Source organism: Xiphophorus couchianus, chromosome 6 (genome assembly GCF_001444195.1).
Source record: "Xiphophorus couchianus chromosome 6, X_couchianus-1.0, whole genome shotgun sequence".
Lineage (NCBI taxonomy): Eukaryota > Metazoa > Chordata > Actinopteri > Cyprinodontiformes > Poeciliidae > Xiphophorus > Xiphophorus couchianus.
Genome location: NC_040233.1, coordinates 6,777,892 through 6,795,817, shown reverse-complemented (window position 1 = coordinate 6,795,817; position 17,926 = coordinate 6,777,892). Strand labels below are relative to the sequence as shown.

The 17,926-nt window shown below is 37.7% G+C and overlaps 1 protein-coding gene and 1 long non-coding RNA gene across 10 annotated transcripts in view; both read left to right on the top strand.

Moving 5' to 3' along the window:
- The window catches only part of ctnnd2b (catenin (cadherin-associated protein), delta 2b), a 169,037-nt gene extending 163,083 nt beyond the window's left edge, over positions 1 to 5,954 (top strand). For 5 of the 9 annotated variants that reach the window (XM_028020777.1, XM_028020775.1, XM_028020771.1 and 2 more), the window contains 3 exons: positions 1,103 to 1,231; positions 3,312 to 3,388; positions 4,364 to 4,627. In XM_028020777.1, the coding sequence (XP_027876578.1) occupies positions 1,103 to 1,231; positions 3,312 to 3,388; positions 4,364 to 4,627 (470 nt within the window). Of the gene's footprint in view, positions 1 to 1,102; positions 1,232 to 3,145; positions 3,282 to 3,311; positions 3,389 to 4,363 lie in introns of those variants that run through there. The other 4 variants (XM_028020776.1, XM_028020774.1, XM_028020778.1 and 1 more) reach the window with 2 other exon arrangements.
- A 7,433-nt stretch (positions 5,955 to 13,387) lies between these two features.
- Positions 13,388 to 16,133, top strand: LOC114146576 (uncharacterized). Its single transcript, XR_003595916.1, has 3 exons — positions 13,388 to 13,425; positions 14,716 to 14,821; positions 15,702 to 16,133. It is a non-coding gene; the product is annotated as an uncharacterized LOC114146576 (long non-coding RNA).
- The last annotated feature ends 1,793 nt before the right edge of the window (positions 16,134 to 17,926 follow it).

Genomic DNA, 17,926 nt, shown 5'->3' with positions numbered 1-17,926 from the left:
AATTCCTTAGTATTAATGAAAAAGTACGAGTTCCACTGGCAAATTATTTCACTTAATACATGGGAACGTGTTGTTATAAGTGGGGAGGGAAGAAAAAAAAAAACCCTCTTTTCATTCATATTAAGGAATAATTGACAAGTTAGGTCTGTGATGCTGTGGGTCTGTTTCTCTTCCAAAGGAACTTGGAAACCCTCTTGGATTGTATGACATTGCGAACTTGGTTTAAAAAAAAAGTTTGTAAAAGGTTCCTCACTGGGTGTTTCAGTATAGACAGAGAAACAAAACGTAATGGTTAATTCCAGATTGAAATGGTTCAGCGGACACAAAATCCATGACCGTCTTAAATCCAAATTTTATAGAGTATCTGGTGAACGAAAAAGAAGAAAATGTACAACTCTGGATGATCTGCTCAGACGGTTCGACCAGTAACTGTACCACTAGTTACTTTGTGGGAAACGTTTTATCCAATAACATGAGATTTTTCTCACCCTGGATAGGTTGTACTCAATGAACTCAAATGTACTTAAGTTAAAGTTTGTATTTTTTCAAAAACTTTTATTGTCGGATGATGCTTTTTGCCATGAAATCAGAATCTTTTAAAGGCGTTTAACACATCTTTGTCTACATCTGTATATTCATTTGATTCAACAAAGTAATGTATGATTCGAAACATATTTTGCTACAGGAATCGTTAAGAGAGGATCAATAATTTTGCATCTTGTGATCTTTTCGATCAGAAGATGAACATACGTACTCAAATGAACGGTTGGGAATTTTCTTTACTTCTGAATATGAGAACTTGCTGGCTTTATGAAACATTTTACTTCATGGATATTCGCCCGGATTTACCGGGGGGTGCCGACAAATCCGCCTGCGTTGGTCAGATCTCCGTTTGTTAGCTTAGATTAAAACCAAGTAAATCCAAGTGGCCAAGCTTACAAAGAAAGGAAGAAGTGCGAGTCGTGAGAGGTCTCCAGAATGTTTCATCCATGCTTGTTGCTTCCTTTGTTCTCACCTCCTGATGTATATTGAAATAAAAGAGTAAATATATTCTGTGTGTGCATGTGTTGATTTTTTGGTTTGGTTTTTTTTTTGTGCGTAGTGAGTGCTCCCGCGTCCCCCAGAGAGATGATGGCATTGAAGGAGAGGAAGGCAGACTACGAGTCTACCGGCAATGCCAGTTTCCATGGCAACAAGGGCGAGCACACGTCCCGGAAGGACGCCATGACGGGTAGGGATCCCATCTTGTATATCTGTCACTGTTTCCCCCGTGGGGTTAAAGGCTTTAGGAAGAAAGTCGGCCTACATGTGTCTGTCGGTTTGCCTGTGTGCAGCAAAGCTTGAGCATTTTCTGGGTGACTGGTTTTGAAACCAGCAGGTTGGAGAATCAGCTCTGACTATACATCTGTGCTCTGACTGAAGCTCCAGGCAAAGGAGGGCGAGCTAAGCTAAGCTTTCTGCAAAGACATCTTTACTTTACATCTACACAATAAAACCATTTGGACTCCAAACTGAAACTTATCTTATTTCTGAGAGAGTAACATGATAATATTGTGTAATTTATCAGTCATATACTGTAGATCCATCCATCTATTTGTCAGTCTCTCTTCCATTCGTTACCTGAATGATTCTTGCTAGGCCTGTCACGGCAACAAATCTGGCTGGACGATAAATTGTCCCAGAAATTATCGAAATAAACGATAATATTGTTGTATTGTGACCATTTTCACGTAATGTCATGGTAACGCCGTAATAATCCAAGAACGCATTTTCAAAGATCAGTAAACTTTAAATTCTGATGAACACTTGACACTAAAACTGGAAGACATTTTCAATAACCAAAATAGTTTAAAAATAAAACCAGAAACAACAAGTAAAACGAATTATGAAGTCTGTAAACAAACTTGTCCTTCAAGCAAGGGGCTAGGTGAGACCAAAGCAACAGACTGAAGACTTTGGTCATCAGGAGAGAAAAACGAAATTCAATCAAATGGAAATGGAAATGATTGAGCTTGTTTTAGTTCATCATGCAAATAATTGAGCTATTGTTTATTATGACTGGCCTAATTCTTGCCGCACGTTTAAAAAACACCTGGATGTTTTCTTTATGTTCCTTAATGTTTCGATTTTCAACCATAGATTAGAACATCTAAAGGTTAATAGCAAATGACTTTAAACTACAAGCATAATTGATCAGCAATGCACAATCAAACATTGGTAAGATGTACACAAACCAAATTATGAACAAACATAAAAACTTCTTCAGCTTCTGCTGATTGATTGATTCTGCAATATTATTATTGAACTGATTAAGTTCTGTTATCCATGATCATGAGACCTTTCCTGAAGAAAATGGCGACGAAGAGAAAAGGACCTCGAGTTCACTCTCTGGACACCCGTTCATGTCGACCTTCACTGCAGGCATCACAAAGTGCAGGCATCACAAAGGATTTCTCCCATCTGAGTAAACCGGGGAGTTTCTCTCTCACACACACTCAGGATTACAGGCCCACAGCTTCAGCTCTCTGTTGAAGGAGCCTCGACTCGTGGCCCTTAACGGTGGCTTGTGTTAGTTGAGTCGAGCCGAGCTACGTTTCCTGGTGTTTATCGAGGGAACAAAGTCTCTAAGGATTCGCGCAGGAAAATCCCCTGTGAGGAGACGACAAACAGGTGGAACCTGTGTGTACAGCCCGTTCTAAAACACACATCTGGCATTTCAAAGTCTTTCTACAGGGTGGCCAAGCATCCTTAAAAAGCCTTAAATTCAAGTATGTAAAGTCAAGGCTATACAATGTCTTAAATTCTTTTTTTTTTAAAGTAAGTTGGCCTGAAATACATTAATTACAAGTCTTAAGTTTTGTTTTGACAGGACTATTTATCTTTTTTTTTCTCTCCTCTACGAACTATTCTGTCAGTCAAAATGTGGACATCTACATTAAATGCGACTCTGGACGGGTGAGGCTACCAGCCTTGCTAGCTAGATGCAGTAGCTAGCTAACTTGCTAAGTTCCAGTTTATCTCTAGTTGGCTGGATGAAGTGTGACGTTGCTGTGGAGATATGGGTCGTAAATTCCATTCGTAATGGTCTTAACATCTTAAATTTGAGTTGGTGAAACCAGCAGAAACCCTGTTCTTCCATCCCCAGATGGGTGAATGGGAGACAGTATGGAGGGTTCTCCATTAAGTCCAGAGTGACAACAGAACCAAAGACATGCTTTTCACACAAGGCGCTTGTATAAGAACATTAAACTCAAAATTTCTTACTTGTTTTGTGCCATTGTCGCTCAAACATCTCCCCCTGGTGCCTCCAGGTCAGATCACAGGTGGATCTTCAACCCTGCACAGAGGAGCCTATGTGTCCCCTACTGATGATCTGAAGTATAACCAGGTAAGACGAGTCTTTTTGTTTCAGAAGCTCTTGTCAATTCGACAGAATACAAAAATTAGGTACGATTCGTTTAGAAGGATTGTAAGCAGAGCGCTTCCTCTCATGAAAAACCAAACTGTTGGGATATAATAATTTATTTAATCATGAAGCGTGGTGATGGTGATGCAGTGTTAACTTTATCTTGCTTATCAGCTTAGGTTGGTCAAAGTTATGTGCCAGAACATTAACAAGCCAGTGCATAAACAGTCTTCAAGCCAAGGTTGCATACTGCAGTCCTCAAGAGTTTCTAATTCTTTCTCTTACTTTATCAGGCCTGCACTATAAAGAGGCAACATTACTTATTACCGTGATTCTTTATAGGACTGCAGTTTGCAGCAGTTTCTTTTTAATTGCTTCTCATTGAGTTAGTTTAATTTGTTTGTTCGTAGTAAAAAAATTAAAGAAAAGTTGTGTCATTAGGAGATTGTAAAAGCTGGTGGGGGGGAGGGACAAAAGTCTTTTTTCATTTTTTATGTTAGCAGTTTGCTTGAGGAAATCTGGATCAAAGCCACAAAGTGTGCAAGAGTATTAGTGCCTGTCAAACTTCTGTCACCATGCAACATCTTAAAGATTTGATGTATTGACTGGAGTTTTATGTAATAGCTCAATAAAAAGTAACGCATAACAGTGAAACAGAAGCACAACGATGTGTGGTTTTAAGGTTTTAAATGCAAATCTGAAAAACTTCAGTCCATTTAGATTCACCCTCTTTCCTCTGATAGCCAACTGGAAGAGAAATAATTACTAGAGTCTGCTTAAGCTAACAGGTAAAGAGAGCCTCCATCAGGTTGGATCATGTTTTGGGAAGGCATCATCAACGGTTGTGTGCGCCACAATCTTTTCCTGTACAGAAGAGTGCCAAGAAGAGAGCAACAGGAACCTCTGTTTGCAGGACAAACTGCTTCCTCTCACGACTGACCTTTGGTTTCTTTCCAGGTCTCTTCCCAAGGCTTACCATCAGAGCCCTATCCTCCTTTCCAGAACCCCCCGCCACCGGACAGCAGCAACTACGAGGACCAGGCCTTCTACGACAGCCAGGTCCACCCGGGAGGCCGTCCCCCGCAGGGCGACCTCAACATGCACCTACAGGGACTAAAGTCCACTGGCAACTATGTAGACTTCTACTCGGCCTCCAGACCCTACAGCGAGCTCAACTATGAGACCAGCCACTACCCAGCCTCACCGGACTCTTGGGTCTGAAGGGACACGAGGAACGGAGGAGGACAAAACAAATGATGGGGAGAAGGAGGGACGGTTCATGTTTGGAGTTCGAGCTGAGAGGACATTTTGCCTCCCTCCTCTCCCTCTCCCCTGTAGTTTCTGAGTAGCATTATAGATAGCAAGACAAAGGAGGAGGAAGAGGAGGACAGAGTAGTAGAACGGAGACATTGGGACAGCACACTCCTTTCAGAGACGTCTGAGGACGGCATGAGAGGGGGCCGACGGGAAGAAGAGCTGCCACGCATGTGCATGCACACCACCAATCGGACACATTTTGTTCATGTGTTGCGTTTCTGATCAAGAAGTGTTTTCAAAGAGTGCTCAGCTCAGCAGGAAGACCTCGTACCCCTGAGGGACGAGACAGACATGAGGAGAGAGTCTGAATGTACGGGGTACAGGGAGGGAGAAGAGAAAGGGAGGAAGGTTTGGGTTGGCGATTGCTTTGGGGATCGGAAGGACGGTGGCGAAAGAGGGACACGGTGAAAGTGGTCGTCTGTAAATATGTGCTATAGCAACACGGCTTGTAGTAACGTGAAGCACAAGAGGCAGAGCTGTCAGACGTTTAGTACGTCACTCGTACTTTTAGTTTGGGCTTCAGCGAGGTGTCTCCTTCTCTGGGCTGACGAACGGGAAACGTTTTGATGGTTTTGGTTTTTTTGTCCGTTTCTTTCTACTTTTTTAAATTTCCGTGTATAGTATTTGATGTCCCACTGTACGTTGACGCAGATGCATTGTGTACTGTACATTGCACTATTTCTCATGTTCTTTTCTGGCCTTTTTAGTTTGTTGTTTTGTTTTATTTTTTTTTTGCCACTGGGTCAGCCTCACCTGATAACCTGGCATCACACGGAATAGCCGCGCTTCAAATCTCACACCACAGTCGTCTGTTTGTCGCTAATGTGAAACACTGGAGATGAACTGCTGGGTCACGGTGCTCCTTTCACTGCCCTGCTGTTAGCAGACGGTACCGCTGCCAGGAATAGCCGGAGAGAGAGAGAGAGACTGACACGCCATTCCTTCTCTACTCGCTTTCGCTTTTATAGGCTAGCTTTTGCGCTTCGACGTCGCAAATCCCCGCTCTGTGTCGTTTAGGGGAAGAGCCTTCCTCAGAACGACTCGTCACCCGTTGTTGTATATAACCGTGCCAAACAAGCGTGATAACGTCCCCTGGGCTTAACGGAGTGCGTCAAAGGGTCCAAGTTCAGCTGAACAGCCTCTCGGTTCAGACTATGCTAGTTTGTACATGCTTTGTTTTTATGTTTTTTTTTAACTGTGTTATACTGAAATTAAAATTGTCTAACTTGCACCAACAAGAAGAAAAACCCACCCACACACACACACAAAAAATAAAGTTTAAAAAAAAAAGTAAAACCCCACTGAGGGACAGTGGGGCCCCGGCAGAGCTTCACTCGCTCCGATGTTGTACAAAATTAGTTGATTTCTGTGTTGTAAAATAGTCAATGTTTGAAGTACAAAACAAAGAAGAAAAAAAAACTTTTCTGAGAGATGGGTGGCAGTTCTAATTTCATGGTAGACAAATCTGTTAATAGAGTACGGATATATATTATATAAATGCAAATATATACTTTTTATGTGCAGATGTGGATGTCACTTATAGCAGCAACAGTAACGGGAAAAGACTTGTTAAAACAAACAAACGAAAAAAAAAAAACAACAGCTACATGTAGGCATTTTGTTCACATCTTCTTTTCTTGTCAACACACTAAATTGTCAGCTTTGTGTAGTAACGTTGTTGCTATGTGGAGGAGAGTAGCCCAGGCGCCAGGGATCTACGTTGTCGCTGATTCAAGCCAACAAGGTGCTACATTTGTTGAGTATTACCAACGTGTCGGTGTTTTAACGGTGCACAAACCATCTCCGGATTACTCTGGATATCTACACAGCCTTGCTAGAGTATTCACACTGTTGGACCTTTCTTTAATACTGGTTGTGCCGCGCAACACAAACTCCAATGGACTTGAATTGGATTCCACTGGATAGATGGGTTGTGAGTGAGAAGGAAAGAAATCCATCTTGTTTTTTATTTTGTTTTTTACTAAAATAAAATCTGGAAAGTGTGGCAGACATTTGCATTTAGCCCCCTGCAGTCAACACACTGCAAAATAAAAACAACAAAATTTTACCAAGTGTTTTTTCCCCTAGTTTCCGGTGGAAATATCTTGGAAAAGTTGCAAATGGCAAAAAACCCCAAAACATTACAATAACTTTTCAGCAAGACAGAAGCTTGTTTTAAGTCAATAATTCCTTAATATGGATTTTTTTTAAAGTACTAGTTCCTCTGGCAGATTATTTTACTTATTACATGGGGAAAAATGTCTTGTAAGTGAAAAAATCTACCAGTGGAGCTAGCACGTTTTCATCAATATTGAGCAATTATTGACTTGAAACAAGCTTCTATTTCTTGCTAAGAAGTTATTTGTAAAGTTGCTTTGCCATATTTCAAGTTTTCTAGGCTATCGCACTAGCAACTTGACAAAAAGTACTCGGTAAGATTTTGATTCTTTTGCACTGCACTTTGTAGGAAAGCCGTCAATACCAGATTTTGCCATTTAGACACTGGAAGTTTTGCTCATTATTTGCAAAAGAGCTGGTCTGACAACGCCATAAAACCCCACAGCATCTACACTTGGGGTCTCAAACTCCAGTCCTCAAGGGCCGCAGTCCTGCAACTTTTAGATGTGCCTCTGCTGCACCACACCTGAACAGAATAATTAGGTCATTAAGGCTCTGGAGAACTTATGTACACAAGGAGGAGGAAATTAAGCCATTTCATTCCAGCGTTTTGTACCTGTGGCACATCTAAAAACTGCAGGACAGCGGCCCTCGAGGACTGGAGTTTGACACCCCTGATCTACATTTAACAAAGGTCACAGATGGAAATCAACTGTGAACAGCAATTTTCAGGTTTTGCCACATATACTTAATTGGTTTTCCGTCTGGACTTTGACTGGGCCATGTTAATACATGAAAATGTGAAACCATTCATGGTTTCCCTTTGTTATTAAAAAGAAAAAAAAAAGCTGGGTTGAACTGAAGCGAGTTGTATTCAAAGGATTGTTGCGTTGCTAGAAGGTGAAGGCATGACGTGTCACCACCGTGTTTCACACAGTGGGTTTCTTTTCTTCACTTATTTACCAAAACATTCAGTACTGCTTCAATTTCTCTGACCAGAGCAGGATTTGATTTAGGGTTAATCAAAGCAAAGTGGGCTGAAAAATGTTCTTCCGCTTTAGCAACAAACTATGAATCCTGATAAAATCACACTGGGGCTTATAGTTATATGATAAAAAAATTTTGCAAAAGAAAAAAAAACAGAGTCAAAGTATGTGAGTACTCTAACAATGCACTTTTTATAAGCTGACCTCCTCATGTCAAAGTGAAAAACTTGCATCCCATGAATGCATGAGTATATTTTTTTTGTCATCAAGTGACAAAAGGCTGCGTTGAATCAGCTGACCGGCAGACCCTGGCCCCGCCCTACCCACTGCTCTTTTATTAGTCCTAGAGGTCATCTTCCAATGCTTAAAACGCCACACAGAACGAAGCTGCCCCCCCCCCCCCCTACACACACACACACACTGGATGATCAACAGATGTGCCGTATTTGTTAGTGAGCATCTGGAAACTGACGTTATGTATGTCTTTTGTGATCCTTAGGCAGAAAACCTGACTTATAACGGAGATGCAATGTCAGTGACCTTTTTTTATTTTCTTTTTTTTGTTGCTAGACCAAATGTGTTTTAAAAAGACAATTGTGAATCTTTCTATTGCCTCAAACAGATTGCAACTGCTCCAAAAAAAAAATATAAATGGACCACTGAAGAACCTCTGATTGTTCGAGTTGTTTTTTTTTTTTCTGCAGCAAAAGTGCTTCTTTGTTGTTTTAAATCATGTTTGAGAATTGAGCCAGACGTCCTCCCTGCCGGTGAGGCTGATAACTGCAGATGTGGCGCTGATTGGCAGCAGTCAGAAACACCTCCTGGCTCGTATCGATCGCCTTCACTCAGGCACAGTCTGGCTGGTGTTTCCCTCTGGGCGTGGTGACAGTTCCGGTAAATGGGTCAAAAACAAGATATGGACTTTTAAAACCAGTGTGCGCTGTACACTGGCGCGCTGACAATTCCTTTTAAGAAGAAAAAAAAGCGCCATTGCTAAGAACTTAATTGTTCGACTACCTTCTCTTGCAATAATCCAATCAGCCAATCCCATGGCTGCTGTACGTGGACCTTTTACAATCTGCTATCACAGATAACATGCGCGTGCATCCGGCAAATACGGAAATGATCATCCAAACGCATAAAAGAGAATTTTCTTAGCGTTGTTGTCGAACAGGATTCTCCAACCATCTTTGAACTTTTTGTTTTGGTTGTACAGATACTAATATTTTAAAAATTCTTTTTTGTTCAGTCAACTTTGAGCCTTTAAGTTGGTTTCATTAAAGACCACTCCTGACCTGAAGCGTCCAACATGCAAGAAACTAATCGCCAGCAGATGAAAAATAATAAAAGATGTTTGTCATTTGAGTTGAAATGAGTTCATTTCTAATTATCTCTATTTCTAGCTTATCTCAGTCCTGCAGGCAACCAGACTGCTGACCTGTAAAGGGTCATGACTGCTCTCTGGTGGCCGTGAGGGAAACTGCACCACAGGTCAGGATGGCAGCCATTTTAGTCTCGCAGGTCCATTCTGCTTGACTCTTCCCAGATGGCACTGCAGAACCAGTCTGTTACACCATCGCTGGTGCTTTATTTGAAGCACGCACGATCACCAGACTCTCAAGAGGTTTTCACATTTCATTTCTTTCTAGTCGAAGTTAAAAACCACTTTCTATCAATGCAGACTAAATCTGAGACATTTTAAACACACTGGCCTCTTTCGTGTACTTTACATTGGACTCTCGACTCCTCTTTTTCATGGCTTTTGTGCTAAAAATAATTGTTTAAAGAAGAGAAATCAAAAGTTTATCATCAAAAACAACAAAGACGTTAATTGTATCTATAGGCAGGTCCTTACTGTGTGTAATGTCTGCTGCTGGTATAGGCATATAGGCCCAAGGTAGCCTATATGCAAACATAGCTGGCTAGTTGGGAGGACTGAACCTCTAACACAATATTGATCTTAAAACTCCTGCAGATTTTTAGTTTGATACATAAAGAAAAGGATATTTGATTTGGTTATTAAACGTTGCAGCAGCCTGCCACAGTTTGCAGTGTCAACGTTCACTATAACCATAAAAAAAACATTTTTAAAGCGGAAAACTGTCAATAATATGACAGCAAATTTTAGAATGGTGCATTAATATTAAAATATCTTGTGTCATGAGAAACAAACCAGCTAATTGCTAAAACCTAATGGAAAAAAACTTAATTGTCTTAGAAACACAAAAAAGGTGCCATGTCATCCACTTTCACTGGTTTTTATTATTAGTTCAAAACATTCATATATGCTTTGTTGATATTCTGAAGGAATTTTATATTCAGAGACACTCAAAAGGTAGAAAAATGCAACAACTAGGATAATAAGTATATCATAAGGCAAGGGACTGTGACATAAGTGAAAGTTATTAATTGATTTTGGCATGTGAATTAGGTCTCGCGCTACTCTTGTTTTGTTTACATTCAGTGCCATCAAGTTTTCTTTTCATATGTTTAATACAACATATGAGAAATATATAATTGTATTTTTTTATAATTGAAAATGTTAATAATTTGTGCTTTTTTTATTTGTACCTTTCAATATAAAGATCTAACGTAGGTATTAGAGCCTTGCAATGTCTTGTAAAAAAAGGAAAAACAATTTGAATGAAGGACTCAAGCTTCAACATTAGATGTAGTCAGAATTTTTTTTTTAGCATTATTTAAAGAAAAGCTGCATTAATTTGGAAGCTAACTCTTTGTTTTCCAAATGTTTGACAGCATTTGGGAAAAATGCTACCATCAACGTGTAATATTATTCCCAAGTTTGAGCTCTGATTTCCAAGACAAAAACAGCATCGGTTTTTAGTAATGAGGCCACATATTTAGCATAATTGTTTGGCCAAACTGACATTAACTGCATCGCTAACTTGGATGCTAACTGTCTTCATTATGAACAAAACTTAGCTTAACAAATGGTAACGTGTAGTGTATAAAATAAGTAACTGAAAAACTGTTTCAGTATACGGGCATTTCTAAGAAATTTTGTAGAACTGTTAATGATTTGTAGGATTATTTTCCACAACTTATTAATATGACTTAGAAACCCCCTGATGCACTCCAGCATTTTGAAACCTGAAAATAGAAATTCAACAGCAAATCCCAAAGAGATTTAACATAGAAGAAGCACTCAGTCTAGTGTTAGTTTAGTATATTATACAGGTATACACTATATACTCTGCAGGTAGATTTGTATGCTGTCTTTTTTTTTTTTTTTTAGCTCAGTGTTGTTTATGTTAAAAGAGCATTATATTTTCATTATCAAAAATAACTGTGAAATTAAATGGGCACTTCTAGAAAAAGAAAAAAAAACTTCTTTTTTTTAAACCATAGCTACTTTTTCACTGATTAATGTAATTGTTTTTAGCCCCAGCATTTTGAAAGCTAAAGGCGTTTTGGTTTTTGCTGTACTTTGTGACAAAACAGAAACAAATGGACAGAAGTGAACTGCTGAGCTTTACTGCTATTGCTAGCTAGCTGGAATAGCATGTCTAGTTTAAACTGCAACGTTAGCTTAGATACTATCATTAAAATAAAAAAAAAAAAGCAGAAAAAATAAATAAATAATTTCTCCGTATTTAAAGTGGTGACCCTAAAACATACAATCCTGGAACTACAATGTTTTGTTATTAGGCTGCACTCATTTTTCACTGCACCTCTATTTTTGCTTCATTTCGCCCAGTTTAGCTCCTTTGAAGCAAAAACGGCTAATGATAACTTTAATATGGCACAAGTCACCGAGCCGGTGTTATGCCCAGAAATGCATGCCTGCCGAGAATTGCATCCCCTGTCGCGGGAGCGCGCATCTTTCTAAACTCTCGCATTTTAATGAGGAAACGGACTGAAATATGACCGAAGACGAAACTTTTAAAGATATTCGTAACAATATCACGTTTCTTAAACATGTCAGCCTTAAAACGGTGGGTTTTATATCGCAGATTAATTGAAATAAATACGGTTTTTACACATTTATTGAGACAAATGAGTCGAACGTTTTTCAGTCCGTGTCTGAAGAAAATGCTCTCCGCATTTGGTTTGAAATTTCCCGATTTTTCTTTTAACATCATATTAGCTTAAAGTATTACAAAACAGAGGCCCATTATGTAGAACATTTTATATCATGCTTAACTGTCTAGCATATTAATGTAGAGGGGATGCATTTTAATGACTGAGCCTGCCAATATTTGTATCCCCTGTCTATTGTTGATATGAAACGTATAGCAGTTGCACAGAGAATAAGTGTCATTACGTAGAAAAGGTGAAGTCCCTCTTAACTCTTCATTTCTTCAAGTTAGCAGAGGGATGCATTTTCTGGCATAGCAAATTATTACCTTGCCAATACATGTAGGCCTTATATATTTTCCACAAATATAATTCTACTGATACAAAATGTATACCAGCAGTTCATAAAACAAGTGTGATTGTATAGAAAAAGTAATTTCACTCTTGACTCTTTATTTCTCCATGTAAGCAGGGGATGCATGTACAGCAAAGCCTATTATTAGCCTGCCAAAATATGCATGGCCTCTCCATGTTTTTCAAATATTATCCTATCGATATAAAACCCATACCAGTAATTCATAGAACATCTCTGATTATGTAGAAAAGGTGAAATCCCTCTTTAATTCTTTATTTCTCCATGTTACCAGGGGAAGCATTTTTTTGGCAATATGGATGTCGAGCCTGCCAAAATATGCATGCCCTACCTATTTTCCTCAAATTTTATCCTATTGCTATGAAATTCATACCAGAAGTTCATACAACTACTCTGATTATGTAGAAAAAGTTATTTCACTCTAAACTCTTTATTTATCCAAGTTAGCAGGGGATGCATTTTTTGGCAATATGGATGTTGAGCCTGCCAAAATATGCATGCCCTATCTATTTTCCTCAAATTTTATCCTATTGCTATGAAATTCATACCAGCAGTTCATACAACTACTCTGATTATGTAGAAAAAGTTATTTCACTCTAAACTCTTTATTTATCCAAGTTAGCAGGGGATGCATTTTTTGGCAATATGGATGTTGAGCCTGCCAAAATATGCATGCCCTACCTATTTTCCCCAAATATCATCCTATTGATATAAAACTCATACCAGCAGTTAAGGGAACAAATGTGATTATGTAGAAAATGTTATTTCTTTATTATCGCTATTGCAAGGATACTGAAGGAAATAAATCTGACAATGCATCTTTGCTAAATGTAAAGCATACACAAACCATTTTTAGTTTGGTTTAACATAAAAATTAAATCACTTTTTTTCATTAATTTCAACAAAAGAATATTCATAACAATAGGTTTCCTTAACTCACTTGGAGAGTCCCAAAAAGATGTGAAGAGGTGCTTGGAAGTAACAAGGTGAGAAAAACAAGAACAATTATTGTTTATTATAATAAAAAATGTCATAATTGGATAACTAGAATGTTAATTTAACATTTTATCCTCTCAACAAGGACATTTATGAGAAGCAAAGGGATGAAAGTGTCAATGTGGAAATGTGAAACAGTATAACATGCCATCCAGCAAGATGTGGTTTCATGTGGTGTGTTTGCGCTTAAAGTAAGTGCTGTTTAAATATATATATATATATATATATATATATACCAGTATATATATACTGCTCAAAAATAAAGGGAACACTTAAACAACACAATATAACTCCAAGTAAATCAAACTTCTGTGAAATCAAACTGTCCAAACTGATTTGGGCAGCCGTGGTTTTATGTTTTTATATATATATATATATATATATATATATATATATATATATATATATATATATATATATATATATATATATATATATATATATATATATATATATATATATATATATATATAGGGCTGCACAGTGGCGCAGTTGGTAGCACTGTTGCCTTGCAGCAAGAAGGTCCTGGGTTCGATTCCCGGCCGGGGTCTTTCTGCATGGAGTTTGCATGTTCTCCCTGTGCATGCGTGGGTTCTCTCCGGGTACTCCGGCTTCCTCCCACAGTCCAAAAACATGACTGTCAGGTCAATTGGTTTCTCTAAAATTCTCCCTAGGTGTGAGTGTGTGTGTGAATGGTTGTTTGTCCTGTATGTCTCTGTGTTGCCCTGCGACAGACTGGCGACCTGTCCAGGGTGAACCCCGCCTCTCGCCCGGAACGTAGCTGGAGATAGGCACCAGCAACCCTCCCGACCCCATTAGGGACAAGGGTGAACAGAAAATGGATGGATGGATGGATGGATATATATATACATATATACAGTACAGACCAAAAGTTTGGACACAAATGTGTGTCCAAACTTTTGGTCTGTACTGTATATACTTGACTATGATTACTTATATTTCTTATGTAATGTAGAACATTGTCTGTTTACAAATCAATTTATATAACCTTTATGTGTACTGTTCTGTCTCTTTCCACATACATGTATATCTATCTATGTCTGAAGATAGATAGAATTATATATCAATATATTGGTATACATGCTTGTTTACGTTTTTGATGTTGTGAAAAAAAGATTAATATGAAAGTGGTTTTCTAATAATCACATTGCCATTAATCTAATGCTATTTTGTAGGAGTAGAACTTTTAAGATGATGAACAGCTTTGGCTTAACAACTTAAACTGTGCATTTCTGCCTGAAATATAATGTAGTTTATGAATTATATTGCTTTATTACATGGTTGATTTATTTTAATGACAATGGAAAGAGTCTGAAATAAGTATAGCAAAAATGTTAAATTATTCATAAATGTCATGACCTCTATATGACAATCTAATACTTTGACAAATATTTTGTATTTGTAATGAGTCCGCTGTTACTCTTCTTTCTTTTTTGAAAAAAATATATTTGCCTTTACAGTTTGCAGAGTGCATACTGGAAAACAAGGACCTGAACTTTCCATCAGCAGCAGAAGCTGTTAATACCATGAGACTCAACATGTCTTCCACACTTCTCTCAGAATCAGGTATCTTTTGACATATTTTTTATTCAGTTCCTATGTGTGTGGGATACTATGTTGTGTGTAAAATCATGCACGCACAAAAAAATTGTGTTAGGTCAGCTATTTTATCTAATTAGAAATATTAAAATATTGAACTTTGCAGATGTGTGAAGTACAATCATGCTAGTGTTTATGTCAAATTCAATTAGTGAAGAACATTTCAATACACCTGGCCTTGATCTCTAATAAATAAATTACACATAACACAGCCCAATAACTGTTGAGGCAAAAAACATAATCAACAAACTTAAAATTGTTCTAGGATACAATTACACTTTTCTTGAGTAGCTTTAATGTAACTTAATAAGCAAAAGGACTTGCAGTTTGTGAAAGTACAAAACTGGAATGAGATGTATTATGTGAACCATTATATTCATTACTGTGTTTTCATAAAATTAACATTTACAAAATGACAAATTTCACAAGATGTATACACATATATATGTAGACATATTAAAATTTTCTGAATGCCATTTTTATACTTTCAGTGGCTTAAGTTGGAGAAAATTATAAAAAGGTAAACACTAAGTGATGCTTTCTTTTACCATAAATCCCAGAAATACCTTGAATACATGTGTGTTTCAATTCATGAATAAACAGACACCATGTGCGCCTGCCTAATATGCCAATATGATGTACAGTTTCTATTACTTGTATTTGTTTATGAGACCAGACATTATCAAAAAGGGATGATTAGACGACTGAGATCTACAGGATTATTGTTCCACTTTCAAAAGAACACTAACAAATGGAATTATTTAAAAGAAAAAAAAAAAACGCAAAAAAAATACCATTAAGATTATTTTATAACATTGATTTAAAGATGCGGTTTGTTTTTCTGTAGAGTCAGTGGAGACTCTGCAGACACTGTGGCAGTGAGGACACAGAAGATCACATGTGGGTAAGACAACAATGTAATGCAGTGAAAAATCAATTCAAGCAAACCATATACCATCCTTAAAATAGTTGCAAAGTATGTAGATATACAAAAATAAATCATAATAAAATAAATAAACACCCAAGGCAGGTAAGTGGGAAGTAGCTTAAGTTTTTTTTTTTTTTAAGTACAGTCGTAAAACATTAAACACAGTTGCTTGTGGTCCTAGAATTTTTTTTACCTCCATACATGTCAGGAACATGCTGTCATCTCCTCAAATAAAGTTCTACCAATCATATATTGATAATTAAGAAGAAGCTTTATGTTGGCAAAACCCAATATCACCTTCAGTAAACAGATAAGGAACTAAAAAAAAAATTCTTTATGTTGTTATTTGACCATTTTGTATTATTTATTTACAGATCACATGTGACAGATGCAACTGGTGGTACCATCAAGGCTGCATTAAGGTCCCACAAACCGACACAGACTACTGCTGTGCAATGTGTTTATAGATTTTATGTTTGTACCAATCTAATTCGTTAATGACTGCAGTTCTGTGGATTTTCAGTTTAAACATGTGACATAATTTTTGTTGACTTAATTGGTTTTCCAAAAATTTTTGTTATGAATATTCTTTTGTTGAAATTAATGAAAAAAAGTGATTTAATTTTTATGTTAAACCAAAATAAAAATGGTTTGTGCATGCTTTACATTTAGCAAAGATGCATTGTCAGATTTATTTCCTTCAGTATCCTTGCAATAGCGATAATAAAGAAATAACATTTTCTACATAATCACATTTGTTCCCTTAACTGCTGGTATGAGTTTTATATCAATAGGATGATATTTGGGGAAAATAGGTATGGCATGCAAATATCGGCAGGCTCAAATTCGATATTGCCAAAAAATGCATCCCCCTCCTAGCTTGAAAAAATAAAGAGTCAAGAGGGATTTTACCTTTTCTACATAATTACACTTATCCTCTTAGCTACTGGTATGAATGTCATATCAATAGGATGACATTTGAGGAAAATAGAGGGGGCATGCATATTTTGGCAGGCTCATGATAGGCCTTGCCGTAAAATGCATCCCCTGCTAAAATGGAGAAATAAAGAGTAATGAGTGGAATAACTTTTTCTACATAATCACACTTGTTCTATGAACTGCTGGTATAAGTTTCATATCAATATTATAATGTTTGAGGAAAATAGAGGGGGCATGCATATTTTGGCAGGCTAATAATAGGCTTTGCCGTAAAATGCATCCCCTGCTAAAATGGAGAAATAAAGAGTTAAGAGGGATTTTACCTTTTCTACGTAATGACACTTGTTCTCTGAGCTACTTCTGTAAAGTTTCATAACAGGACAATAGACAGGGGATACAAATATTGGCAGGCTCAGAAATTAAAATCATCCCCCCTACATTAATAGACTAGACAGTAAAGGATGATATAAAATATTCTACACAACGGGCTTCTGTTTTGTAATGCTTTAAGCCATTGTGTCAAAAGAAAAATCGGGGAATTTCAAGCCATCTGCGGAGAACATTTTCATCAGACACTGACTGAAAAACGTTCGACTCAGATGTTTCAATAAAGCTATAAAAACCGTATTTATTTCAATTAATCTGCGAAATAAAACCCACCGTTTTATGTCTTACATGATTAAGAAACGTGATAATGTTACGAATATCTTCAAAAATTTCCTCTTCGGTCATATTTCAGTCCGTTTTCTCATCAATATACGAGAGTTTAGAGCGATGCGCGCTCCCGCGACAGGGGATGCAATTCTCGGCAGGCATGCATTTCTGGGCATAACACCGGCAGCCTGCAGACAGGAAACTGTACCCTGATATCTTTAAAAGTCAGCATGTCAGAGTGAAGAACTAAGCTGTTTATTTTTGGCTCTGCCTTTCAGCTTCTTCGCAAAGCCCCAACAAAGCCGCTGTGAGCTAGCTCTTCAACTCGACTCTAAAACGCTGCTTAGCTGCTCCTCGTCCTTAAACATACTCTGCAGCAGTGAAGAAGGATCTTTTGTCTTGTTTTGTCGTCCTGCTGTACGCTCCATAGTCTCAACTTCCTTTATTTCATTAGGTTGTGTTCAAAATTCTCACTATCTTTTATCTATCTGGCCGGTTGTAAGATTACTTCTTACTTGTGAGCCTATTCCTCTAGGCTTTTGTCTCCAAAT